Raw genomic sequence first — 27,533 nt, 5'->3', positions numbered from 1 at the left:
ACACCTGAAGGACTCCAAGATGGTGAGAAATAAGATTCTCTGGTCTGATGAGACCAAGATAGAACTTTTTGGCCTTAATTCTAAGCGGTATGTGTGGAGAAAACCAGGCACTGCTCATCACCTGTCCAATACAGTCCCAACAGTGAAGCATGGTGGTGGCAGCATCATGCTGTGGGGGTGTTTTTCAGCTGCAGGGACAGGACGACTGGTTGCAATCGAGGGAAAGATGAATGCGGCCAAGTACAGGGATATCCTGGACGAAAACCTTCTCCAGAGTGCTCAGGACCTCAGACTGGGCCGAAGGTTTACCTTCCAACAAGACAATGACCCTAAGCACACAGCTAAAATAACGAAGGAGTGGCTTCACAACAACTCCGTGACTGTTCTTGAATGGCCCAGCCAGAGCCCTGACTTAAACCCAATTGAGCATCTCTGGAGAGACCTAAAAATGGCTGTCCACCAACGTTTACCATCCAACCTGACAGGATCTGCAAGGAGGAATGGCAGAGGATCCCCAAATCCAGGTGTGAAAAACTTGTTGCATCTTTCCCAAAAAGACTCATGGCTGTATTAGATCAAAAGGGTGCTTCTACTAAATACTGAGCAAAGGGTCTAAATACTTAGGACCATGTGATATTTCAGTTTTTCTTTTTTAATAAATCTGCAAAAATGCTGTGTTTTTCTGTCAATATGGGGTGCTGTGTGTACATTAATGAGGAAAAAAAAAATGAACTTAAATGATTTTAGCAAATGGCTGCAATATAACAAAGAGTGAAAAATTAAAGGGGGCCTGAATACTTTCCATACCCACTGTATGTACACTGCAACAGCAAAGAGCTTATTTACATTTTAGACAAGTCAAGTTGCGATACTGAACAGCCCTTATGAAAAAGAAGTATACTTCAAGTTCATTTGATCAAGTATACTTAAGTAATGTTCAAGTATATTTTTTAAGTATACTTTATGTAGTAAGTATACTAGTATCAATGTACTAGTAGTAAACTTGTAAGTGTACTATTTTAATACCGCTTGGGACTAAATTGGCCCAATTTAAGTATACGTTTAAGTGTACTATAAGTGTAACAGTATTAAACTTTAAGTACACAACTAGTTCACAGCTACGTTTCTCATTTGTACTGCATCTGTACTACAAGTGAACTTATAAGTATACTAGTAGTTTACTATTTTAATACTAGTAGCACATTTGTAGTATATGAAAGTACACTTTGAAATATACTTTCAGTAAACTACTAGTTTAGTGCAAGTATACTTGTAAGTTTTCTTTAAGTGAACATGACATCACACTTATAGTTTACTTTTGATATATTATTTTTGCACTTTAAGTATACTACTATGTTCCTATTTAGGTATTATTTTTTAATACTTGAAATACCTTTAACTGTACTTTTAACTCTTTCCATTTTAAAAACATTCTAGCTTCATGAGCCCTTTTTTATCAACACTTAAATGTGGGCAAGTTTCATTAAAAAAGAGAGAGAAAAAAAAGGAAACATTTTAAACAAAAAGCTGATAAAATTGCATTTTTGTCAAAGACTATGTCTCAATGGGATTCAGAACGATGATCAAACACAGGTGGAGTAGATCAAGTCCATAAACACCCCCAAAGCTTCATAGTCCTCATTCAGTAATGTTAGGCAGTTTTGATTTATATGCTGTTTAATGTCTGATGATCGCTTTATTTTACATTTGCGTGAGTAATCTATCGCTTGTTTCAGCTTCTTCTTCTCCTGCATTTTGATCCGGAGATTCTGTACTCTTTCAGAAGATGCGTAACAGTGCCCCCTAGCGTATAGCCTGAAATTCAGTCAATGGCAAGGAAAGAGTGAAGTAGATTTGAAGTAAGTCCTATGTACACTACCAGTGGACTAGCCTACACAAAAATTCAGATACTCAGAATTAGGAATATATCTGTTTTCTTTATAAATAAATATTTTCAAACAATGTACTTTTATACTATACTTTTAAGTATATCTCGATTAAAAGACTGAGTCCAAGTATAGGCCAATATACTTAGACTTTTCTGTCAGTATAAGTCAAGTATACTTAAGTGCAATTTTAAGTATATTTCTTAGAAGTACATAAAGTATATTTCTGAGAAGTATATAAAAAGTAGACTGAAAGTATACTTTCTTTTTTTTAGTTTAAAAGAAGTATACTAATTGAATAAACTTCTTTTTCATAAGGGAGGACCACAAGGAGATGACAAAAAACCCTAAACCAACCGCTTTAACCTGACTGCATATACCTACTACAATACACGGATCCATTCAGAATTAATAAATACAGCAACATACACATGACAAATCAAAACATTATTCTGAATCTGTGTGGAAACAACATGAATGTAGTGAAATGTGTAAATGTGCATAAATACAATGTGCGATCAGTGCTTCACCGCAATCATCATTACCTTGATTGCAATCCTCATCCATCAAAACTTTACTAGCGAGACGGTGGTTTGCTTTACCCAGCCGAGAAACAAATTTTGCGTATCATCTGGCCATACGGGGTGGGATGTTTTGACTTTCCGTGCCAACACATTATCAATCACTGGACCAATCTCCATGTTTTTGTGTTAAAATCCATCTAAATTGGTTGCATCATCCTCTTCAGTTCTAGTACTAAGAAATGGGTCAAAACAAATGTAATGAGGATCTTCCAATCAGCAGGCAGAACAATCCTGCACTGCTATTTATGTACTGTATATTGAGGTTTTGAGACAAAACACAAAATAAGTGTCACATGCACTGAATAACTTTAGATTTAATGCAGGAAGTACCAAATGAGAGCTCCGCTTTTGCTTAACTAGATAATCCTGGAGTTTAAACAGATCATTACTGCAAGAGGAGAGTGCACAAACACTTACACACATACAGGTATTCCTATCATTATGAGGACATTCCATAGACATAAGGATTTTCATACTGCACAAACTGTATATTCTATCTCCTAACCCTAAACCTACCCATCACAGAAAACTTTTAGCATTTTTACATTTTCAAAAAAACACCACTTCAGTATCAGTATGATTTATAAGCTGTTATCCTTCATGGGGACAAAAAAAAAAAATCCTCACAAGGTCAAAAATTACTGGTATTACTATCCTATAGGGACATTTGGTAGGGAATACCAAGAAACACACACACACACACACACACACACACACACACACACACATAAACAGAGGGTCTTCAGAGTGCAGCGTCCAGCTGTGTTAGTGAACTGATGGGGTGTGATGCATTGGCCTGATTTGGATGTTTAGCTGGATCTTTCTCTCTCATGCACAAACAGATTACGTTATCATCACTGCTCTAGTATTTGTGATCTCAGAGCCATGTTGTGTATAACAGTTCATGCGATAAAAAGTTATATCAGCACACAGCAACAAGAAAAACAAGCAGTTCAGAACAAGGGCTTCAGGGGTAATACGCACTTACTGTATAGAAGAGAACACACTTTGTCTTATGGCTACAGCAATGTATACAACAGTCATTCCACTATGATAAAGACCACTTGATAGCAAATATTCAATAACCACCTTCAAAAGTTGTCCAGCTGGCATTTTAAACAGTTTCCAAACATACAAATTCAAGGGGTTCACACCCTTTAACGAATGCATTTCCATTACTTTTCCAGTTGTTTGTGATTACTGGATCAATATTAAATGTCGGTAAGATATTTTTGCGTTTTTGACAGTGTTTTTGTCGTCTATGCTGAACAATACAGCATTTATTTTATCAAAATAACAAATATATTTATTATATTATAAAATGTAATTTATTCCTGTGATGGCAAAGCTGAATTTTCAGCATCATTACTCCAGTCTTCAGTGTTACATGATCCTTCAGAAATCTTTCTAATATGCCGATTTGGTGCTGAAGAAACATTTCTTATTATCAATGTTGAAAACAGCTGTGCTGCTTAATATTTGTGGAAACCATGAAACATTTTTTTTCCAGAATGATTTGATTAATAGAAAGCTCAAAAGAACAGCATTTGTTAGAAATAGAATTCTTTAGTAGCATTATAAATGTCTTTACTATAACTTTTGATGAAATGAATGCATCCTTGTTGAATTAGAAAAAAATATATATATATCTTACTGACCCCAAAAATTTTAACATACATAGATTTTATTAGTTTCCGTAACTTTTCAGTCCTGAAAAACAATTTTAGAAAGGGTTTTCAAGCCCTTAACAACTTAAATCAACCTGACTTCATTCGCTTTTCTCACTATTACTTCTAGTCCATATATCAGACTACCCACGTCCCTGGTACCTAGCCCAGATGACACCGGTTACCTGGTACGGCTCGTGCCAGCTGTGCGGATGGCAGCCGCACTCGGTCCACAGATCGCAGCTCCCCCCTTTAGCTTGGAGCGCGCCGCGGCTGGGACTCCTCCAGGAGCTCTCGGAGCGCGAAGCCGTGAGTTTGGCCCTCTGACGGGGCAGAGTGGACATGGACGGGGAGGACGAGGGCTGGTAGTTGTATCCATGCTGTGGTTCATGCTGCCAGCTGCAAGAGCAGGGCGCCTCGCCCCCTCCGCGATCTCCCACGCGCCCGTGCATCTCCACACAGCAGCTCTGCTGCTTGCTCAGGTAAGCTGTCATGCCAAATGTGCGCTCCTCTCCTCCTCTCGCCCTGTGTATTTCACCTCCCTGTCTCTCCGTTTGTGTTCCGGTGCGGGCGGCAGCAGCAGAGGACGCAGCTGTGGTGAGCGGCACTCCTCTGGGCGGTATCTGAGCAGTGTGCTCTCGACAGTGAGAGGGCTCTGTGTGTGTGTGTGTGTGTGTGTGTGTGTGTGTGTGTGTGTACGTCAGAGAGAGAGAGAGAGGGAGAGAGAAAGCTGGCTACTTGTAGACACTAGGCATGTTTTAGTTAGGAAGACGGCGAGAAAGGGAAAACAAGAGGGAATAAGAGAAGAAAGAGAGGTAGACGAGTGTGTTTGTGTGTGTGTATGTGAGGAAGCTTTGTCAATTGATGATTTGGCTGGCGGTGTGTCTTGACAGCATCTCTGCTCAAGGCAGAAGCAATCAAACCCTGAACAGCTGGGGACCCCAAACCCCCCAATCAGACAGACTGATGTCTTACTGACAGCTGCACTTTTTCAACATGATAAAATCATTCAAATGATCTCTTGCAGCAAGCTCAAAGTACACGAAAAGCTTGCAGCTACTCCAGAGATATAAGCCACATAGCCTGAAGGAAGACAGAAATGTATAAACACTACAAATTGAACTAATATGTGTTCTAAATCCTCCTTAGCATCTGAAAAATCACTGTAACAGTGGTTTACTGCTTTTAATACAGCAGAGGCAGTGGTAATATGATAAAACAAACCAATGTTCGATAAATAATAACATTTATTTTTAATAACAACCAGATAATAATACAGTTAATTAACCTAACTCTTCGCTTTTCAAGGTTGCCCAGCAACGCAGCAAACTGGCACATTAATGGCCCTGTCCCAAATGGCACACTTGATGTGGACCTGTGGTCCTGTGGCCTTTGCTTATACATCAGTGAAGTTGACAAAACCATAGAGTGTCCTATTTGTCACTTTAGTCTCAGAAGAGCCCTCACGAGCACCACCTTTGTGCCCGCAATGCAGACTTTTTCTGTGCCCCGACTGGTGCAGACTTCACAATGGAATATTACCTAGCAGAGTATGCAGCAAAGTATGGACTAATTAACTAAACTGAATTAAAAAGAATTTAACTGATGGGTGCAAAGTAAGAGTGTGTGTGTGTGTATATATATATATATATATTTATATTATTTGTATTGATATTTGTATTATTTTATTTATAATAATAATGTAATAATAGAATCATTTAACAATTTATACATAATAGTAAAAAGGCAAAACGGCATTTTAAATAATTTACAAATAATAAATTAATAAATGTACATGCAACCTGTGTAGTAGGCATTTCAAAAGAGGGGATAATAATTAATGTTGCAGATTGGCTGTTCTTTGCATTTTAAGTGTGTAATAAAAGTAAAGAAAATTTTGTAATACATAATTCAGCAGCAGACACAAAACTGCAAGGAAAAGCAGAGCTACAGCCTGTGGATCACTGAGCCTCATTAATTCAATAAGATTTCTATTTATAACCAACCTAGTCACATTTAATCAAAACAAGGGGCTTTATGCTCAGCAACTGATGCTTAACTGCTTAAGTTAAACCATCCAGCTACATCAGAATCAATCCCAGAGTGCTGCACTGACTGCCCGCTCAACCAGTGTACATCATCCCCACCTACTGGCCACTAGCACACAGTACAGCTCAGTAAAAATTAAAGCCAGTTTATCTTCACAGAAGCATTACCAGTGCTTAATATTTGTTTAGGATTTAGTTTTTCAGCTGTGTGGTTATTCATTCTGATTTAGTAATCCTCCCTTACATAGTGTCTCCCAGCTGGGAGTCAGCTTAGATGAATGAATAAATGAATAAAACACTGAAGGTTGATGATGAAGGCTTTAGTGATTTGTTCAGAGCGTGTGGTTGTGTAGGCATTCTATGTGTCTAAATGCCAGTTAATCAAACAGTATTTCACATAATTAACAATCTCTATAGAACATTCAATTTATCCGAACCTACAATTAAGCAGGTTTCTCTCCGCCCACATTCCAATTAAATTCTTGTGACATTTTATATCCCACCTGCAAGGCACACAAACAGAATCAAGCTCTACTAATGGGTTTGAACGGAATGTGAATGTAATGAGGTGCTTTGACAGAAACAAGAAAGGAAAGGAAATGCCACCCAAACTCATACTGATGTGATATGTTTATTTATTTAAGGTAAAGCAATATCATCAAAAATGTCTGTCATTTTAAAACCTTTTGACTTTCTTTGCATGGAAAAGAGTGGCCAGGATGTGCTTCAAAAATCTTTTGTATGCTTAGAAAGAAAGTCATACAGATTTGGAGTGCGTAAATGAGTTTTAGCTGAGCTAGGAAACCATTTCATATGACTTTCTTTCTGAGAACACTAAAGATTATCCTGGACACTTTTTCCATACAGAGAAAGTTTTCAAAAGGTTTTAAAATGACGGAAATGTTTTAACTAAGCAGTCCATATGACTAGTGCTATATTTTAAGTCTGAAGCATGCAATATCTTTATTTGACTGAAATTTCAGACATTATTCACTGAAAACATCCACTGCAGTCATATATGATGCATCATTTAGACATGCTGCATCAAGACTTGAATCATTATTTGATCAGACTACGAATCTCAAAGCGGCAAAATTTTGTAAAAATTTGTTTCTGAGATAATAACTGGATGCCATTCACATGGAATATGACAACAATGCAACAGTTTAAAAACAGTTAACCCAAAATAAAAATATAAGGCAGTATCATGTACTGTATATTCTCTGTACTCAGTAAAAATGATGCTAGCATTCTATTCCTAACATAGTCAATTGTTATTTTTGCAGTTGCATTTTGTGTCATGAAAATGATAGTATAGAATAATACATGAATAATGTATATTTAAAATGTGTAAAAGTAGCTAACGCATCCAGTGAGAAAATGTCAGCCAATTCCAATTCCCAAATGAAAGTGTTGTGCGTTTTCTATCACACTTTTAACATGATGACAAACACCACTTATCACTGTCAATGCTTGAAATCACGACAGCCTCAGGATGCGTGTGTGTGTGTGTGTGTGTATGTGTATGTGTGTTGAATGCCATGTGTCAGTAACAAATGCTAGTCATGGGCGCCAGCAAGCTGTGATACCACGTCATCGAGATAAACCCTTGTGTAATACTGCTGAAAATGTCATAAGATGCTGTCAAATTAATTTTCCCACCTTTCACCAGACAGACCATCAAATGACAGGTGGTCAGCCCTGACATTCACACACGTCACAGTGCCCACTCAAGCAGCTACACCCACAAGGGTGAGAGAACATGGCACCTATGTGGATGTACTATTAACTCAAAAATGGCTGGATATGTCATACGCAACCAGCACATGATCATACACATTTCCCCACACTTTACAGTTTACTCACATAAATGCAGATAAAATTATCAAAATGGTCCAAAAAATGCTGATTGTGTTGATTAAATGGTAGTAAAATAGATTTATTTATATTGTATATAAAATACACTTGAAATGCTATTTACTACAACATAATTGTATGTTGATAAAAATATAAATTACATTTTATTATTTATTTTATTTAATGAATAATAATAATAATAATAATAAATGTATTATCATTAATTTAGTAATTAAAAATAAATAAATAAATATTCTTTTTTTTTTAATGTATATTTATTTTGGTTATGATACCATATATATTTCGCTGTTTTTCTCCCTTGTATATTTCTGACAAACCTGAAAAAAATCTTACATATATGTGTTGTCACATGGAGTTCTACAGGAGGATTTTTTGTGTCCTAGATAAAGGTCATTAGATGATGCACAAATCACAACAGATGTTTTATTTAGTTGACATTTAAATGTCTTGGGTTTGAATGCTGCATGTCACTTACTTCAGCAAGGTTTAGACTATTGCTCTAACAATTCAATTCAAAACACTATGTCGCAGTTCCTAACGTAAAAAAAAAAAAAAAACAGCCAAATGGCAAGTATTCCCATTTTAGCACTGACTCACCAAAGCCAATTTGACTTGCATTTGGCACCTGGCAAGTGTTCATTTTGGACACTGTTTATGCAGGCATTCAGGGAGCTGGAGCTGTTCTAGAAGGCACAATGAATGATGAAATCTTTCGCTCTATAATATACACTACAGGCGCTGGGAGTGTCTGGGATCAGGGTTCTAATTAAAAGCCCTCCTCTTGAAGCTCTTAGTGGAAGAGAAGTACTCAGGCTACCATGTGTCTTAATTCTCACAGGAACTGAGAAATGCTCTTCTCTCCTTTCCCCTCTTGCACTGTTTTCCCATTGCTCTCAGTAATCAACCCTCCATTTCTTTCTGCTGTTCCAAAACTGTAAAAACACACACATACATATGAAGAGACAAGAACTCCCACGCTGCAAACCCTGCAGGATCCCCACACAAAACCCACGCTGCAGTGCAGAGTTTAAGCAGCTGATTGGTCCTGTCAGTGTGTGACAGGTCATTTATTGCTTCAGTGAAAGCCATTATGGTCCAGAGCCCATCTCTCCTTTACCTCAGAGAGAGGATGACCATATGCCGAGAAAGTCAACACAGTCTGAAAGGCACATGGTGGACCTCAGTTTGTCCTTAATAGGCTTGTTGGAGGGAAAAAAGTTAGAGGTATTAATGTAATTGACCACTAAAAGAGCTTTACGTAATACCTGAGAACATTTCTCTGTCATAAAAGAGTGCATTCATTTATTTTACTACAATAGCAGGATGGTATGGTGTTAATATGAAAAAAAAAAAAACACATAAAAAAGGAATCTCAGTTTGCTAAGTCATGGCAAAAACAAAGCAAAACAAACAAAAAAAGCAAAACTAAACTAAACTAAATATCATAGGGCCCAAGGCAAAAAACAATGTTCATGGTTTCTGGTTGTCTTCCGTGTGCTGTTGCTGTAGTTCACATTTACCACCACAAGGTGGGGCTTGTGGTTAGACTTTAAGATTGGACATGTGGCAACAAAATCAGTCTCGGTCCTTAGATTGATTCTGGCACTTTAAAAGTAATACAGACAGTGATTTCACACACATTTTGTAAAAAAAATCCTTTTTCTGCTGCCATATGAAGGATCGAAAAAGTACTGTAGCTCTGCTGAAAGCTTTTTTTCTGAGTGTCTACTTGAGGTGAAAAGTGAACGATTTTACTCACTGGCAAAGTAATGTGGCAGGATCCGCAAAAATGAAACTGCTGTACAGCCTCTCTGTCTGAGAACCGAGAGAGAGGAATGATGGTACAGCCATTTGCTAGTGGAGCACATGCTCAGTTTGTGCCCATTAAAGGCAATGATAGCGCTACAGAGAGTGCACGAGTTTACTTGACTGGTTTGGCTCAGCAGTTATCGTAAAGTTTGACAGAGTCTGACAGTCATCAACCGAAGTGACAAACTTTGGTCGGTGTTTAACACATGCTAATAACTAAGAGCTCATAGGAGGTGTTCAAAGTTGTATATACTATACACATAGCACGCAAAAATATTCAGTTAAATAGTACATCTATGACCAAAACATTTCAGTGGAAAAGAAATAATTACATAGAGCTTGTGGTGTACAAGCTCAAAGGAGAACTAAAGTCTGCCAAAATAACCAACTGCGCTCAAACCGCTGACCTGGCCTCAGATTTACCAACTGCACAAATTCACTGAATTTTGGAACAAGAAGTCCTGGAAGTTATGAGGACTTCCTCCTGGGTTTTGCTAATTGGATTATGGAGGAGTGCAGGGAACCTAGGAGCAGAGGGTGATCTTAAAAAGAGGAACGTTAAACAGGGGAGTGACTATAATTTAATGCAAGGGGCAGAGGGGTTAGCTCTGCAGATAGAGAAGCAGTGCCAACACTTACTTTGGAGAAAGAGCTTTAGAGTTTTTTGTTGGATCCAAGAAGAGTTTCCCTGAACCTAGCCCATGGCCATTGCATTAAGCACCACCAACACCATAATAATCACCATTAGTGTTCACTAAAAGACAGTTTCAGCTCCTTAGAGACTGTCAACCCTCAGTGGCTTGTTCCTTTTCCCCAGGGCCTTAATGTCCTCATATCCCTCCCAAATTATCAACTTGTACCTTAAGTACACTTTATCTATATCTACTAATCTTTGTTTTCTAAAGAAAATGCAGATATGTGCTTATGGAGTACTCACCACCACAACTGTCACAATGCAGTCCTTAGCGTGTTGCTATGCGGTTGCTAGGATATTACTTAATGGCCCAAGTCTCTGTTATATTCTGGTCCCTAGATATAGCTAGGTCCTTCCCTCTGTGGGATTTTCTTTTTGCCAATTTTATTGTCTTCGAAAAATAATAGCACACCAATTTGCAAGAGTGGTAAGAGTGAAGCGTGCAAATCCAGCCTAATATACATAAACCTCTCACAGTGTCTATACTGCATTGGCTCCAGGCTGCACATTCAACCTTAAATTGTTTTAACACCCCTGGCGTCCTTTTAAAGACAGAAGACAGCTCTTACATTGATTAGTTTCATTAGTCTCTTTTCCACTGGAATATGTCTCTGAGTGCTGGCAGCTTCTGTGAGGGATGTTTCAAACGCTAATGCATGGAACGCTTCTGGTCGAGAGCCAGGCCTGTGTAATCAACTTCAGAAATTATGAAACCAGTTCAATGGTTCAATAAAAACTGGGAGGGAGGCTAAATCCACCAGAGAAAGCGAGAGAGAGAGAGAGCTTAAAATGGCATTATCTAACAAAAGCGAGAAGGCGGTTAAAAGGACCTATGGAGAATTATGTACAATTATTCCTCTTAAGTGGTCTGGTTTTAAAAAACATTCGGTCAATTGTCTGGGAAACACTGTCTGCAAGATTCTGTTATGGGATAGCATGCTGGTCTACTTGTTATAGAATAAATAGCTGCTAACCTGACTGCAACTCCTTCTGTGTCTCTTTAGAAGTCTCTCAGTCAGACTTTGCTTCCATCTACAAATGGTGACGATAGACGGCCATTTAATCGGCCCCAGTTCAGGTGCCTTGCTCTTCAGGGCCTCCATGCTGAGCCGTTTGTGAAGCGGTCGTAAGGATTCAACTCTAGGGGGGGCGAGAAGGTTGGGCGCGCTTCCTCGGTGGAACTTCTCCCGAAAAAGGCCATTATTCACCAGCATGTAGCTCATGTTGGATGGCAGCTCGCCCAGCAAAGCTGGACAATGTGAAAACTTCCACAAAAGCCTCTGTCCAAAGCCTTTCGAACGCACCCAATCAATGGACAGCTTCGCAACAAGGTCACCCTAACACTGAGACAATGTACATATCCGCAGCCCAGTGGAGCCAAGCCACAGTAAAATGGACTTTTCAGCGCTGGTGGCTAATAAACAAACAAATCCATTGATTCTTTAGAAAACTGAAAGTCGGTCAAATATCTGAAACCAAATCCAGCAGCTTTGGATGTGCAGAGGACGGTTAGAACTCCCTGTTCAGACAGGCGTTAACTCCTGAACAAATCATTGTGGTGCTCGGGAAGACAGCAGCAGTCCCAGAAGTCTGTTCATCCTTGGATGAGTATCTCCTGCCATCGGGGGACAGCGTATGTGAGTGGAATGGCTGAGATGGAGCTTGCTGGCCGTGGCCTGTGCTACGGTAGGCTAGGCTAACCAAGGCTTAGTTGGACTTTTTTCAGGGCGTGGTAGGGAGAAAAAAGTGCACAGAGAGTGACACAAACTCAATAAATCAGGGGGGTGATGGGGCGGCAGAGGGGAGGTAGATGAGATGAGATTAGCGAGGGGCAGCGCTGAGATGCAAATCACATGGGGATATAATTAAAGCCTAGGGGAACATCACTCCAGTGAGTGGCCACTGCCAGATTACAGCCAATCAATAATAGAGCTGACAAACACATAAACACAAGCGCTGGCACACACATTCATACGCAGAGATGGTTATCGGGCTCAGACACGAGCCAAACTTAAATTCGCCACACTGGGAACGCCACAGCAGGCTTAAATGTGAGTTACAGGATGTTGAGCGTGAAAGGAAAATTAAACGTGCAAAGCGCAAAAACAGCAATTAACCATGTCCTGGGCTCCATGCTGCCAAATCAGACAAAGAGGGATGATGGGAAATCCCAGAATAGACAGGCTAAATGTGTTATCTCTCTGATTACAGCACTAAACGTCGCTAAATGACAACAAGCGGCTAATCAGGTTCGCAGAGGAAATGGTCTGACGGCTGCTTGATCATTATAGCAGTTGCAGCCTGGTCTTTCTGAATGGCCGAAAAAGAAATGCAATGAGATATACAGTATATGATTCAAAGGATGTGACTGTGCTGCATAGAAATCTAAATATTAGCATGAATATGGACAATTCATAAGTGGTTCTTTACCTTTATGTACTTTTGTTTCCCAGGAATTAATTTTCATCAAAACTAACTTTCTTTCTTTATATGAAGATCTGAACTAGAAAAGATTTTAGGCCCGGTTTCACAGACAGGGCTTAGACTAAGCCAGGATTAGGCCTTAGTTCAACTAGGACATTTAAGTAGCTTTTATAAACATACCCTAGAAAAAAACATTACTGATGTGCATCTTGAGACAAAACAATGGCATTTACATATTTTAAGATATACTATATTGCCAAAAGTATTGGGACACCCCTCCAAATCATTGAATTCAGGTGCTCCAATCACTTCCATGGCCACAGGTGTATAAAATCAAGCACCTAGGCAGGCAGACTGCTTCTACAAACATTTGTGAAAGAATGGGTCGCTCTCAGTGAATTCAAGAGTGGTACCGTGATAGGTTGCCACCTGTGCAATAAGTCCATTTGAGGAAATTTCTTCACTACTAAATATTCCACGGTCAACTCTTAGTGGTATCATAACAAATTGGGAACAACAGCAACTCAGCCACGAAGTGGTAGGCCATGTAAAATCACAGAGCAGGGTCAGCGCATGCTGAGGCGCACAGTGTGCAGAAGTCGCCAACTTCAATAGCTACAGACCTCCAAATTTTGTGTGGCCTTCAGATTACCTCAAGAACAGTGCGTAGAGAGTTTCGTGGGTTTCCATGGCCAAGCAGCTGCACCCAAGCCTTACATCACCAAGTGCAATGCAAAGCGTTGGATGCAGTGGTGTAAAGCACGCCGCCACTGGACTCTGGAGCAATGGAGACGTGTTCTCTGGAGTGACGAATCACGCTTCTCTGTCTGGCAATCCGATGGACGAGTCTGGGTTTGGCGGTTGCCAGGAGAACGGTACTTGCCTGACTGCATTGTGCCAAGTGTAAAGTTTGGTGGAGGGGGGATTATGGTGTGGGGTTGTTTTTTAGGGTTTGGGCTTGGCTCCTTAGTTCCAGTGAAAGGAACTCTTAATGTTTCAGCATACCAAGACAATTTGGACAATTTCAGGCTCCCAAATTTTTGGGAACAGTTTGGGGATGGCCCCTTCCTGTTCCAACATGACTGCGCACCAGTGCACAAAGCAAGGTCCATAAAGACATGGATGAGCGAGTTTGGTGTGGAGGAACTGAGTCCTGACCTCAACCCGATAGAACACCTTTGGGATGAATTAGAGCGGAGACTGCGAGCCAGGCCTTCTCGCCAACATCACTGCCTGACCTCACAAATACGCTTCTAGAAGAATGGTCAAAAATTCCCATAAACACACTCCTAAACCTTGTGGAAAGCCTTTCCAGAAGAGTTGAAGCTGTAAGAGCTGCAAAGGGTGGGCCAACTCCATATTAAACCCTACGGATTAAGAATGGGATGTCATTAAAATTAATGTGTACGTAAAGGCAGGCGTCCCAAAACTTTTGGCAATACAGTGTATGTCAGTGCAAGTTGATTTCAGTTAAAACAGCTCAGACATGCATTTTAGTCTAGGACTAGCTTAAGCCTTGTCTGTGAAACGGGGGTTAGATTCATATTTTCAAAATTCATTATAAAAATACATTATTACGTTACATTAACAGTGAAGAGTGAAATAAACACTTTTCAGATTTACTTTGTGGAAATCTTCATTTTTCAAAAATTCAAAAACTGGATAATTTTCACCGCCATCATTTCCATCACAGAATGACACTGAACATTATAAATGCAGTCCAAATTTTCAGTAAAAATTAAATAAATAAATAAATAAATAAAAAGTAATATTTTATAGTTATACATATACTACTGTTCAAAGTTTTGGGGTGGTGGGATTTTTTTTTAAAGAAGTCTTATGCTTACAAAGTCTGAATTTATTTGATCAAACATACAGCAAAAGAGTAATATTATGAAATATTACAATTTAAAATAACTGTTTCCTATTTTAATATGTTTAAAATGTAATATATTCTTGTGATGTGGTGGCATCATGGCAAAGCTGAATTTTCAGCAACATTACTCAAGTCTTCAGTGTGACATGATCCTTCAGAAATCATTATAATATGCTTATTATATATAATAAAAACTCACATTATTGGGTATTATTAGTAGACAAAAAAACTAGTAAGAGTGTAAAAAATGTTGTGCTGTTAGAGGGTTTTTTTTTTTTCTAAATGTCCACAGGGACAAAAGTGCATATAGTATAGAAAAACCCTTATATAGTATGACCATATATATATATATATATATATATATATATATATATATATATATATATATATTTTTTTTTTTTTTTTTATATATATATTTTTTTTTTTTTTTTTTTTTTTTTTTGATGCTTTGTTGCTTTTCATTTTTTATGGTTGCGTCAGATGTTGCCGTAGTATTTTCTTGACGTCTATGTTGCAGGAGTGAGCGCATTGTGCTGTCTGCGTTTCAGTGTTAAATTTGGTGTTTGTGTTGTATTAAAAAGAAAAGGGTTCGCTTGGAGACACACCCAGGGTTTGATTTAGTCAAAACTGTTCTCCTCATATTCATTGTGTGGTGTTGGATTATCCAACCCCTGGTCAGCTACAGATAAAACAGCCCTGTCTCACTGTGTCTTTCTGTCTCTCTCTATTTCCCATGGGGTGGGTGGATAAAGTTGAGGCAAGGATGAGGAACATGAGTCGGGTTGCCTTGTGACTACCATACACAAAGACAAAGAAAGAAAATCAGACCCCTTAAACAAGGCACTTTAGAAGTGGGCCAGTGCTCATCTCAAGAACCTATCCTTACCCATCTCTCACCGCTCATGTTTATATCCACCCTGCTCAGCGTATCAACAGTATGACATTTTGAAATCCATAACTCAAACTCCCCCCGTCTCTTACCTGCTGCCGAGAGCTCCATCTATTATACATAGGTTTTAACCTGCACATCTTGTAAAGCTTCCCAGAGAGATACAGACAGAGAGTAAAAAGGGGCATGAAGTGATAGAAGAACAGATCAAATACAAATATTATTGTGTATGAGAGACAACGGTGGAAAAAATAAATGAAAAGAGAGTTTGAAATAGACATACACCATCTCATAAAAATAGATTTTTTTGTGGGTGTGTGTTGCCTGGCGATGAACTAATGATCCATATGCATTACAAATTTCAGGGTAATTAATCAAAATACAGAACTCTGACTGCATGCAATGATCAAGGTACCTGCTCAGAATACATCTAAAGCCATCAAAAGATCTTTGAACATCATAAGGGATACTAGTCTTTTGATTGAAATTGTTGTGGACAATCATTTGAGTGGGCAAACTGATACTTCATATTCACCAGAACAACATCATGCTAATTTTTTAAATCCAATGCAAAAATAAATAAATAAATCAAACATTTAAAATGTAAACATTTTAAATTTTAAAAATGAAAATTTACAAAAATTAAAAAAATGAAATCATTAAAATAATTTAATTAAAATGGCACAATGATGAATTTAGATTATAGCAAATTATTTGACAGCTACTTAAATGTAAAGTGTATAATTTCCGTGGGACTAACATCACCAAAGAAACTGCAAAAATAACGACAGTTTTCAAATGTTACTTGAAAACAGTTTGGGATGCACAAAAAATATTTTTTTATCACCACAAAGTAACAGTTTCTACATTTGTTCAAGGAAATCAGCCTGTGAATGGTTCACTTATAGATGTTCCTGCATATTAACCTGCACAGAGAAAATATTTTAAAGGAGACCTATTATGCCCCTTTATACAAGATGTAATTTAAGTCCACACAATGTGTCTGTGAAGTTTCAGCTTAAAATACCTCACAGATAATTTATTATACCATGTTGTAAAGACCCATTTCTGAGTGCAAGCAAAAACATGCTGTTTTCGTGCATTTGCCTTTAAATGCAAATGAGCTGCAGCTCCCCGCCCCCCTTTCCACGATTACAGCTCCTGCCTGCATCGGATACTGATACTAACAAGACATCTGCTTAGGTTTGATTATCATCTATATCGCGATCACAGTCAGGGACAGTGCAATTCTTCTTCATCATGAAAGTTTATTATTTCCATGCGTTTTAAAGCTATATCGGTTTAAACTTCTAATTGATCGTTTTCTGAGCGCACATAAACAGAAACCTGGCTTTCAGACGGCATGTCGCAAGAGTATTAAACTAGCTTCTCTTTCACTTTTTTTGTTGTGCTTAAACTGTCAAATACACACAAGGTTATATCAAAACCACACAAAGTTCACAAGCATTCCCTTCAAAAATAAAACTAATCCACTGCATCTTCAGTAGCTCAGATGTAAGAGTAAATGAAGACTGTTATGTTCACTCTTACATTCAACAACAAAACACCTCAATCACTTATCAGACATTCTTGTCACTACAGCTGCTCCGACCTGAAGAAAAAGGCGGACAGTATACAACTTGCTCAGGGCGGGGTCTATGCTAATACGGCAGAGTCCGTCAGCAGTCGTGGGCGGGGCCTGATCAATCTGACGTCACATTGCTCAGAAAATGAAAACAGCTTGTTCTATGAGACTGTTGAGGATTTATAGAGATAAAAAAAAGTGGATGGATGATTTTTATCGTTGTAGGGTGGTTGTGTACACACACTGCCAACACACATTTATGTTCAAACACCATGTAAAAGTGAATTTTGCATAATAGGTTCCCTTTAACAACACTTTAAGCAGGCTGGCGTTCATGTTTGCTTGTGAAAATCACCTAAAAAGTAATTGCACATGTCTGCTTTTATCCAGAACTGTTAAAGTCTTTACAATGATCTGATCTCAAGGCCAGAAGCAGGAAAATAATGCTTACATCTGGGTTCTTTCCAGGTAATGGTGCGCTGCTTGTTCACACACACACACACACACACACACACACACACACACTCTCTCTCTCTCTCTCGCTCTCTCTCTCTCTCTCACTCCAATAAAAAAAAAAAAAAAAACATACATTTCTTTCTTTCAAATCTATAAACCAGTGGAGCAACTAATGAGATCTTTTTTACCACTAAATACATCACTGGAACTTCACATCATTAATCTTATAAACAAACAACTAGAACAAACACAGAACGGTCTAAATCATCAAATAAAAGCAACACAAATTCAGCCTAATGATTCAGTTCCTTTGGCTCACAGTATAAAACAGTAATCATTAGTAACCAAAGGCTGGTACAAAAAAATACCATGGTATTAGCATACCATGTTTTTTGGACTTTTGCTATGGTAATACCACTATCTCGCCTTTTAAGGGTCATCAATAGTTTGGTTTAGTTCAACTTTTACCAAAGAGTGTTGGATCTTCTCGCCTGTTACAGTTTCTGCTATTTGGCCTCTTCAAGCATTCTCGCTGTGGGAATAGACTGTCAGCCACTGACAGCTTGTCTGCCGGCCGACAGGGACGTGCTCCGGCCTTAAGCCCAGGGGAAATGGTTTGTGTTAGTGAAAGCCACCCTAATATTAACAGTCTTATTTCAGAGTGAAGAGTGGCCGAATTCACCTGTCAGAACCGTCTCACAACATGCGTAGCAATTCCCCCTCCTGAATCGGAAAATGTCAGACAATTTGTTCTCCTAATTAAGAGTCAAATGAAGCGTTCAGCCTGACATGGAGTGATGAATCTGAGCTGTCCAATTTAGAGCATTATATATTCAGTAAATTAAAATAAAAATGGACCATATTTACTTTGTCTTAATAAATGTCCCTGGTCTCATTGTGTATGATCCATCAGTGCACATTATACTGAAGATTTCTTTTTTTAATCTATGATCTAAATAAATAAATAAATGTACATAACTATTAATAATTTATTGAAAGTTATTATTAAAGTCTATCACTTTTACTGGATTTCCAATGTAAACATCATAACAAAGTATGTAAATGCATTAATATGATAATATACACGGGTTACCATAGGCCATGCCAAAAATGCAACACTCAGGGTCCATCTTCAGTGTCTCAATCTACCAAAATGTCCTTGTCCTGAAAAAGGTTGAAGATATGCAACAAAGAATCTATCTACATGAACTTTAAGGCTGCTGATGGTTAAACAATAGCTAAAGCTAGCAAAGCTGATATATACCCTATAATAATTCCGAAACAGTACATGAGAGAGGCAGACAATCTGAATATGCAAAGTGTCTTATCTATTCTGAGCGATAGACGCAGAGAAAGAGAGTTAGGGGTCGTTTCTAGTGCAGTCTTTTATGATCTGGCCATTCTGCCTGTTAATGCCATTGTGAAGTTCTCATGATGTTCATTAAGACTGTGCTAATTAAGCTCTTCTAACTCTGCAGCTCTACAAAACAGGGGAGAGACAATGACAAAAACTAACTAGTTTTACCATCCTTCTCAAAAATGACCCAACATCCTGACTTTACGCTGCAACACTACAGCTCTGTTCCAAAACATAATGAGATGCCTACCTAGACAGCGCTTTAAGGCACAGCAGGCACACTTTTAACATGTCTGTTCCTAAACTTTTGCTGCAAAATTATGCTGGCTTTTAAGATTGTTTTGGAAAAATGAAAGCAGCATTTTTATGTATTCTGTATGAATAAGGCAATCTCTGAATACTTTTAAAAAAATACATTCGAGATGGCAGAAAGTTTCGAAAGAATTGTCGAAAATAAATATTTAATTTAATACTGACAAAAATACAAAAAGAAATTATAAAATAAAGTAATCAAATATATTACATTTATTTAAAAATGTAAAAAAAATATAATAGGGACATTTCCTCAGGAGGCAAGGGAGGCAGAAAAAAAACTAAAACAAAACTGGATGAGAAAATAATCGCTATTACAAAAACAAACAATGCAAATATTATAAAATGTGACAGTAAAAAGTATACAAGTCACTTGTTTTTATAAAGTAACAGTGTCCAACAGCGACACCCGCAGGTGAAGTTACAGTGGGAGGCATGCCTCCTCTGTCCCCATTGACTTAAAACAGATACCCTAATGCGCACCGTGGGTTTAGTGGGGTGTAATTGAGAATGAATGGGGGAAAGACATGTGAGAGGAGGCAATTCTTCCATCACGCTTTGATTGGATATGATCAGTTATGATTGGATATAATTGGTTCACGTGATAAATCCCGTCTCTTGTTTTTGTGTGCGTTTTCATCGGCGTGAATGAAGACAATGATGGCGTTAATGGGAAGACTAATTAAAAAGTAAATAAACAACTTTGTCACATCAAAATCAAACTTGAAATGGGCTGAAAACATGATGACTGTGGGGGTTTTTAGTGAGCAATCAGCTTGGTGAAATTAAAGGTACATCTTTGTGTCTGTGTCTGTGACCAGTGTGTACAAGCTTGATGACTGCTGAAAATAAGTTGACTATTAAAAAGAAAAGCTGAACATTAGTTCACAAATATATATATTGTTTAAATTGTTACTGCCGTTAGTTATTATTTTGGAATAAATGTAAAAATGCGTAAAAACAGTAACTTGATGAAATTTATACTTGGTTTTATAAAAAGTACATTACATAGTTATTGCAAAAAATACAAAATAGAATTGTGTCTATTATTTTATATCTAATGTTTAGTTAATTAAGAATAACAGACATACATTTACATTTGACACACAGTATATAAAAAAATGTGAGGACTTTGCTTCCTCATTGATATACACTAATATATATATATATATATATATATATATATATATATATATATATATATATATATATATATATATATATGTTTACTTGCAAGGTTCAATTTTAGTTCCAGTAGAGAAAAAGGCACTACTAGGTTTTGAAAAATCTGATAACTCAAAATAAAAAGTAAACCTCAACACCTGAGTGTACAGTCCATGTGCTGACAGACACTTTTATCCATCACTGCCTATTAAACCAAGTGACATCTCTAACTTCCTGCGATTAAACTTATCACTGCACACAGAAGAGCCTGTGGTGGCACTAAGCCACATCTGTCATATATCCCTCCACCAGGACCAGCTTGGAAAACACGTGGCCTAATCCGCAGCGGAACTACAAACATCCCCTATTTGGGATGCAATCCAGCTCCAGGATTGGTTTAAGCCAGAGTTCAAAAGCTGGACATAACAAATCTAGTCGACACCCAAGCATAGGCTGATGTAAGTCAATTCAGAGTTTGTTCAAACTAGTTTGAGAGTGAAAAGGCTTCTGACTAGATTCTGGCTGGATGATCAATAATGTAGAGGCTGTAGTCTGAATCAGCAACACTTAAAATGATTCTCGGGTTTGCTGCTCCTAGAGCGAGGACAGGAGACACCTCAATTTGTTGGGAGACAAGAACAGGTACAGAGAGAGCGAGACAAACTCTAACAATAGCGCAAGCCTGTTACAGCTTGTATTGCCTCGGTCTTTACAGCTCCTCTGACATATGCGACGGAAACGGTATTTCGGAACAAACAAACCACATTAGAGGATGCTGAACTCAATCGACTAAATTCAGCTCCAGGTGGTGTGAAATCTCAGCCTCAGCGAATCACCTTCACACAGCACCTCTTATTTACTGTTATCCTATACATAACCGTCTTTCACTCCCAAGAGCCTATACATTATTAATATAACACAAATGTCAACATGTCTCCATAGTGATAAAGCCTACATCACATCACCTCTCCAATTCTTTTAGGAAAACCAATTTATTACTTTGAATATGTAAAAATGACCCTATGCTTTTTTCCCCTCTGCTGTAATATCTTTAAAACATGCTGGCCCGCTGCCAGGCCGCAATACATATACAGTGCTGAATCACTAAATAGCAACATTAATCAAAAAAAAAAAAAAAAAAAAAATCCTCATCATTCTACTAATGTAGAAGCCTCATTTTACAGGCATAAAGGCTATAGCCACATTCCAATATGAATGCGGAGAACAATGCAGAAGGCAAAGTTGCATTAAATAAATCAGGCCCTGCACGAAAACCAATTTTAAAAAGTCATCGCCGCGTGATAAAACCTTACAGAGGCAAATGAGGGAGACAAATGGGGAAGGCTCCAGCCAGAGCTGAATCTAATAACGTTTTGGGCCACACACACGAGACAAAATGTGTTGAACCTTGCAGTTCCTTTTATGAGGGCTCAATGACCGGCATGAAATATGTGAGACCGCACTGTACTCACAGAAAGAATTAGAGCAGAGCATCATAACCACTGAAACTATTTAGAAAAAGATATAGTGCAAGGTTCCTGCTTGTCATTGGTGAAACTGCTATTTTTTGTACACACGTTTACTTCGCTACCTAAATGGGGACATTCCATATACTCAACTTATAAACCTAAACAAAACAGAAAGAAAACTTTCTGCATTTTTACAATATATATATATACAAAATAAAATAAAAAAAATTGCACAGAAGATAAACATATTGATAATCACAAATAAAAGGTTGTGTAATCTTTTAGTAGTTTACGTAAATGTTTGACATCATGTTTCGAGATTAATGCAGAATGTATATACCCTTAGTGTTCTTGAACATTGCTTTTCGATGAGAAATGATACCATGGTACAGGGTCCAAATGTCTGTAAAGTCTAACCTTCACTTCTATCTGTTTAATAAAGAGGATTTTAGACATTCCTTCTGTTTGCCTTTATGTCAAACGAAGTTCATGTATCTAATGTTTTGAACTGATTGCCCACTTATACAGGGTTATTTTTTTTTTCCCTCGCACAAAAACTGCCCTTGGATGGCCTCAAATGTATTTAGAACCATTCATTTTCACTTATTTGTTAAGAAGCCTTAAAGGTATAGCTACCCAACCTGAAAACCATTGTGACTTTCTTCCATGGAACACAAAAAGAGAAACTTATAGCAGAAAGTTCAAGCTGTTTTATTCCACATAATGAAAGTCAATGTTGATCACGACTGTTAAGCAGTTTTCAGTAAATAACGACATAGTTTTCAGTCCATTCCTCATATAAAGCTTACAGCGCAGTAATATAGACTAGAGGCGGGCGATATGACCAAAATCTTATATCATCATCAGGGCTCGACAATAAGGACTGCCCGATGGCCCGGGGCCAGTGTAAACGACGCTCGGGACAGTTGACGGAAACCACCTCTCAGACAGTACACGCATATACCGAAATGAGTCCTCTTTTGCTGATTATTGTGCTTGAACGGTTTAAAAACTAATGTTTTTGCATTTAAATAAGCTTTCATGACAGCACAACATGGCAACGTCACGTGAGTGTAACCACAACAGAGACGACCTGAATATCTCTACCGGTTGACAATTTCCTACTGGTTAATCATGTCTACTGGTATATCACTCACCCCTAATATAGACTATAGTTATGATGCATTTATGGTGATTTTTTTGTCATTTTTGGAGATTGACAGCAACTGCTCCCCATCTACTTTCATTCATGATGACAAAAAAAAAAAAAAAAATAATAATAATAATAATAATTTTAGGACAAATTATCCTCTTAAATACTGGAATAAGAAACTCACACAATAACTTCAGGACATATTGGAAGCATGGGTATATTTGCAGAGCAGGTGCTGGGGTAGCCAGGTCAAAGAGAGGAGAGAGACTGTCTACCTTCACCTGTTCCTCAAGTTTAATGGTTCTGAGCACAAGCGGGCAACATGACCTGAAAGCGCATGCTGTCCACGTTTGACCCAGACACATCTTTTATATGAAGGGCAATTGAACGCACAAGGACAAAAAGCCTCTGCTACACAAACAATGCCTAAAACAGCCATCTCTCTGGAGATGAAATTCAAAAAATATTCACATAAAGCACTTTTTTGTGAGAGCTTGTTGAGGCTATAGAGCAGGTACAACATCAAGGCCATCTTCAAATTGTTTAAAATAAATTACTTTTGCTCAGAGGTTATTCACAAATGCAAAAATTGGCAGGAGACACTTTCTGCTGATCAAGTAATAAAAAGGGTTCATTTCAATTTGATTGTATTGCTTCAGTGGTTCCTCCGTAATAGTAGGTGTGCTGAGAGGCCACGAATAAGCGTGAAATGCTCCCCAAATCCAGGTTGAGCGTTATGAACCAGGACAAAACAGCCATTAGGTCTTTGAAGATGAGAAAGAAGAAAAGAGCAAGTCTATTAAAATGTTCTAAAAATATAAAGGTATATTTAATATAAAGGTATACAAAAAATATAAAGGTATATTTAGCAGGTGCTTATTTATATTTGCAGGCACAGGGTTGCGATGGTTTCTTGGCTCTGTCCCTGTAAGGAGTGAGCCAAAATAATTTCATTTATAAGTCCTGAAATATACCCATAGCACCCCCTCAGAGGTAGTACAGCATTAGTAAATCCATGAATAATCGTTAACGCCAGAATTCTGGTTACAAAGTGTTCAGCGCACCTGCACCAACCATTCAGGTGTGTGAGTGGTGCTTATGTATGAATCCATAAATCAAAAGAAAAATACACTGGAAATCACTCCTTCTTTTAGCTTTAAACACAAAGCCACTCTCCAAAGCCAGATGACCAATTAAAGAATGTTAATTAATTACTACCAAACTGCTGCTCTGGTTGATAGATCTGCCCTCAGAGACAAAGACCATAAAACTCACATAGAGCAGGCAAACATCAGCAGCAGCAAGAAACAGGTTCCTCTAAAGACCTGTGGACAGATGAAACAAATCTCAAAGTTACTCCAGTGATGTTCCAGAAGCCTCTGCTGGAGAGTCAGCAGTGAAACAGTGCCAGCACTGGCAGACAGGTGAGCAGGGTGTGAAACCCTCCTGCCAAAACATAAATCAATACAATCATGAAGTGAATTTCTGAACCAAGAAAATGTCAAGATTAAATATTACCCAACTCTTACCCTAACCATTAAATTATACATTATATTTTGCTTGAAGCCTATTTTAGGACCATTACGTTTTTTGAACTGTGACATAATTTTTATGTCAATTAATGACTTTTCCCCCCAAAATGATTTGTTTATCAGTATCACCAGAGTAAAGCTTATTTCAGAACTATTAAATGATGTAGATGGTATCTAGGTAGTTACTAGGTAGAGTAAGTTTCTTGGTGTCCTTATGTGGCCTACGGTCATCAGCATTCGCCCACGTTCTGCTCTTCTGGACGTACAGTTCCAGACTGGGGGATGTGTCCTTTGGACACTTCGGTTTGTCAGCATAAATCAATTTCTTCTTCTTCCTCTTCCTCCTCACCTCAGAGGCTTGACTATATGAACGTATGTGTTTGAGTGTGTGAATAAATAAAAAAAAAAAAACACTGATCAAGGATTCCTTCACCTAAACACTAGGTTATGGGTTGCTAGGCAGCACTTTGCTGGATGTTCAAATGAAGAACAAAGCCTGTACCAACAACACACAAACTTGGGTGAATAAAATAAACCCATTTTTTTTTATTGACATTATTTTCATTATACTAACATTCACTCTGAAAGGTCTCACTAAAGAAATTCAAAACAACCGGATTTTCATTACTTCAATGTGGGAAAATATGATATATTATTTAAAAATCGCTGTAGCATTTGATATGCTGGTTTTTATTTATGCTGAAAAACCTGTTACAGTAACTGAGAATATAATGAACACCACTGAGAATGAGCATGACAACTACTAAAATTACAAAAAAATACAAACACAAACAAAAGTATTAAATTAATATGGAAATATGGGGAGAATGTACTTATATTGTCATGAAAATAATGTAACAATGCAAAACATCTTAATGGTCCTACAATTTTCTTTAAACAAAACATACATTACAGTTCAAAAGTTTTAAAAAGAAATTAATACGTTTAAATTAATCAAAAGTGACAGTAAAGAATTTTAAATAGTTACAAACAAGTAGCACGGTTTAGGCAGCACAGCTGTTTTCAACATCAGCCGCTTTTCCACCATCGGGCCAAACCGTTCTTTGTTGCTTAACCATTCCATTTTGTGCCAATCCGGCCCAGCCATCAGGAAAATCGTTTTATTTTCCACTGTGGGACTGATAACAGAGCTCTTTGGAATGTAATACAAATGCGTCAGTCATTGCCTAAGTAGCACAAGAGTTTACAGACCAATATATGATGATGCAAATAAATCACCTCCAAAACTCACTCTCCAATCCTAACCACCCTGCTCCAAGTCAGTCTCAAACCACGGCCCGATCGCTGCTGGCAGGCGAGGCGAGTGCACTAACAATGACGCTAAACACCGCACAACTCTCACTAGCTGGTTACTGTTACACATGCAATGCGAAAGTGGATGTCTGTTTATCACAGCTGACGTGCAACAAAATGCTTCACGAAAAATAAAGCGCAGTTGATGAACGAATGACAAGGAAGCACAAAAAATTAACATACAGTACACAAGAGTAAATACAAATAAGAGTTCGTTGTTAGACGCAAACAGCACAGCAGCTCCAGACAATCAAAACCTAGTGTTACTCACATAAAGAGCGGAATCAAAGCAGCCTCCGCATCTGTTTTTAGGCCTTCCCACTTAGCTCTCTCCAGCACTGGTAAGCTTTTCTAATATTAACGCTGGTCCTAAAGTGCTTGCCCAGTCATAAACCTTCATTCCAGTGATATTCTTTTGAGCTCATTTGTATCGTGTCTCATCATCTCTCTTTCTTTCTGCAGTTTTTAGTTTATTTTTATTTATTATTTTAATCTACCTCTTACTCGTTCCATTATAGCTACGCCCCCTAATGCCGATTGGTTAGACGTTTGTTGTTGGTGTTGGCCCGACTAACTTCCAAACAGTGTTTTTCAAAACCTACTTACCGCACCTTTAAGACTGGAGTAATGGCTGCTAAAAATTCACCTTTGCCATTACAGGAATAAATTACATTTTAAAATATATTAAAATAGAAAAGTTTTTTAAATGGTAATAATATTTCACAATTTTACCGTTATACTGTATTTTTAATCAAATAAAAGCCTTGGTGAGACTTCTTTCAAAAACATTAAAACAAATCTTGAGAGTGTAGTGTATTTTTTTGTTGGTGTTTTTAGATTTTAGGCTGAAATATGACCTAGACATGCTCTGGACATACACTGGGAGATTCCCTACCATAAAAAATGTCCATGAGCATCTGCACACTAAGCAGGTAAAACCTGTTGCATTCAAGTTCAAGCACAGACACACCTCTTCCTTTTAAAGAGTAACAGTGATCAGGACCCTTGCTGATGACAGCAACCATGATCTTCAGCAAGGGCACCAAAGTTAGGGATAACTGATAGAAAGAGAAAAATGAGAAATAAAGTGAGCCTGTCAGAAACAGGACAAAAATTCAAGCAGGCAGGATAAATGGGATATGGTGCTGAACATCTCAAGACTGCGAGAGTCGACAGAGGGAGAGAAAGAGTGAGAAAGAAAGAAAGAGAGAGGGAGACAGACTGGTAAACTCCACAGATGGTACAGCATGGTAAACACGACGATAACAGGAAGACAGCAGGTTAAGAGGATTTTCTGCAGTTTAATGAGAATGATACAGATCATTATTAATGCTTTGTAAAGCAAGCTGGAGTTCCCACAATGGGATAAAACGTTATTATATTACTCCCACTATAAGACATTGAAGATTAGATCTAAGGTGGGGGGTACTCAATCT

At 38.0% G+C, this 27,533-nt stretch overlaps 1 protein-coding gene across 26 annotated transcripts in view; it reads right to left on the bottom strand.

Annotated features, from left to right (window-relative positions):
• The window catches only part of dlg2 (discs, large homolog 2 (Drosophila)), a 246,565-nt gene that overhangs the window by 99,515 nt on the left and 119,517 nt on the right, over positions 1-27,533 (bottom strand). For 2 of the 26 annotated variants that reach the window (XM_051909226.1, XM_051909227.1), the window contains exon 1: positions 4,323-4,768. The exons of the other annotated variants lie outside the window; for them this stretch is intronic. In XM_051909226.1, coding sequence (XP_051765186.1) covers positions 4,323-4,631 — 309 coding nt within the window. In that variant the 5' untranslated portion in view covers positions 4,632-4,768. Of the gene's footprint in view, positions 1-4,322; positions 4,769-27,533 lie in introns of those variants that run through there. 26 annotated transcript variants of the gene reach the window in all.

Source organism: Ctenopharyngodon idella, chromosome 10 (genome assembly GCF_019924925.1).
Source record: "Ctenopharyngodon idella isolate HZGC_01 chromosome 10, HZGC01, whole genome shotgun sequence".
Lineage (NCBI taxonomy): Eukaryota > Metazoa > Chordata > Actinopteri > Cypriniformes > Xenocyprididae > Ctenopharyngodon > Ctenopharyngodon idella.
The sequence above is the reverse complement of the archived record's forward strand: the minus strand, read 5'-3'. Positions and strand labels throughout refer to the sequence as shown.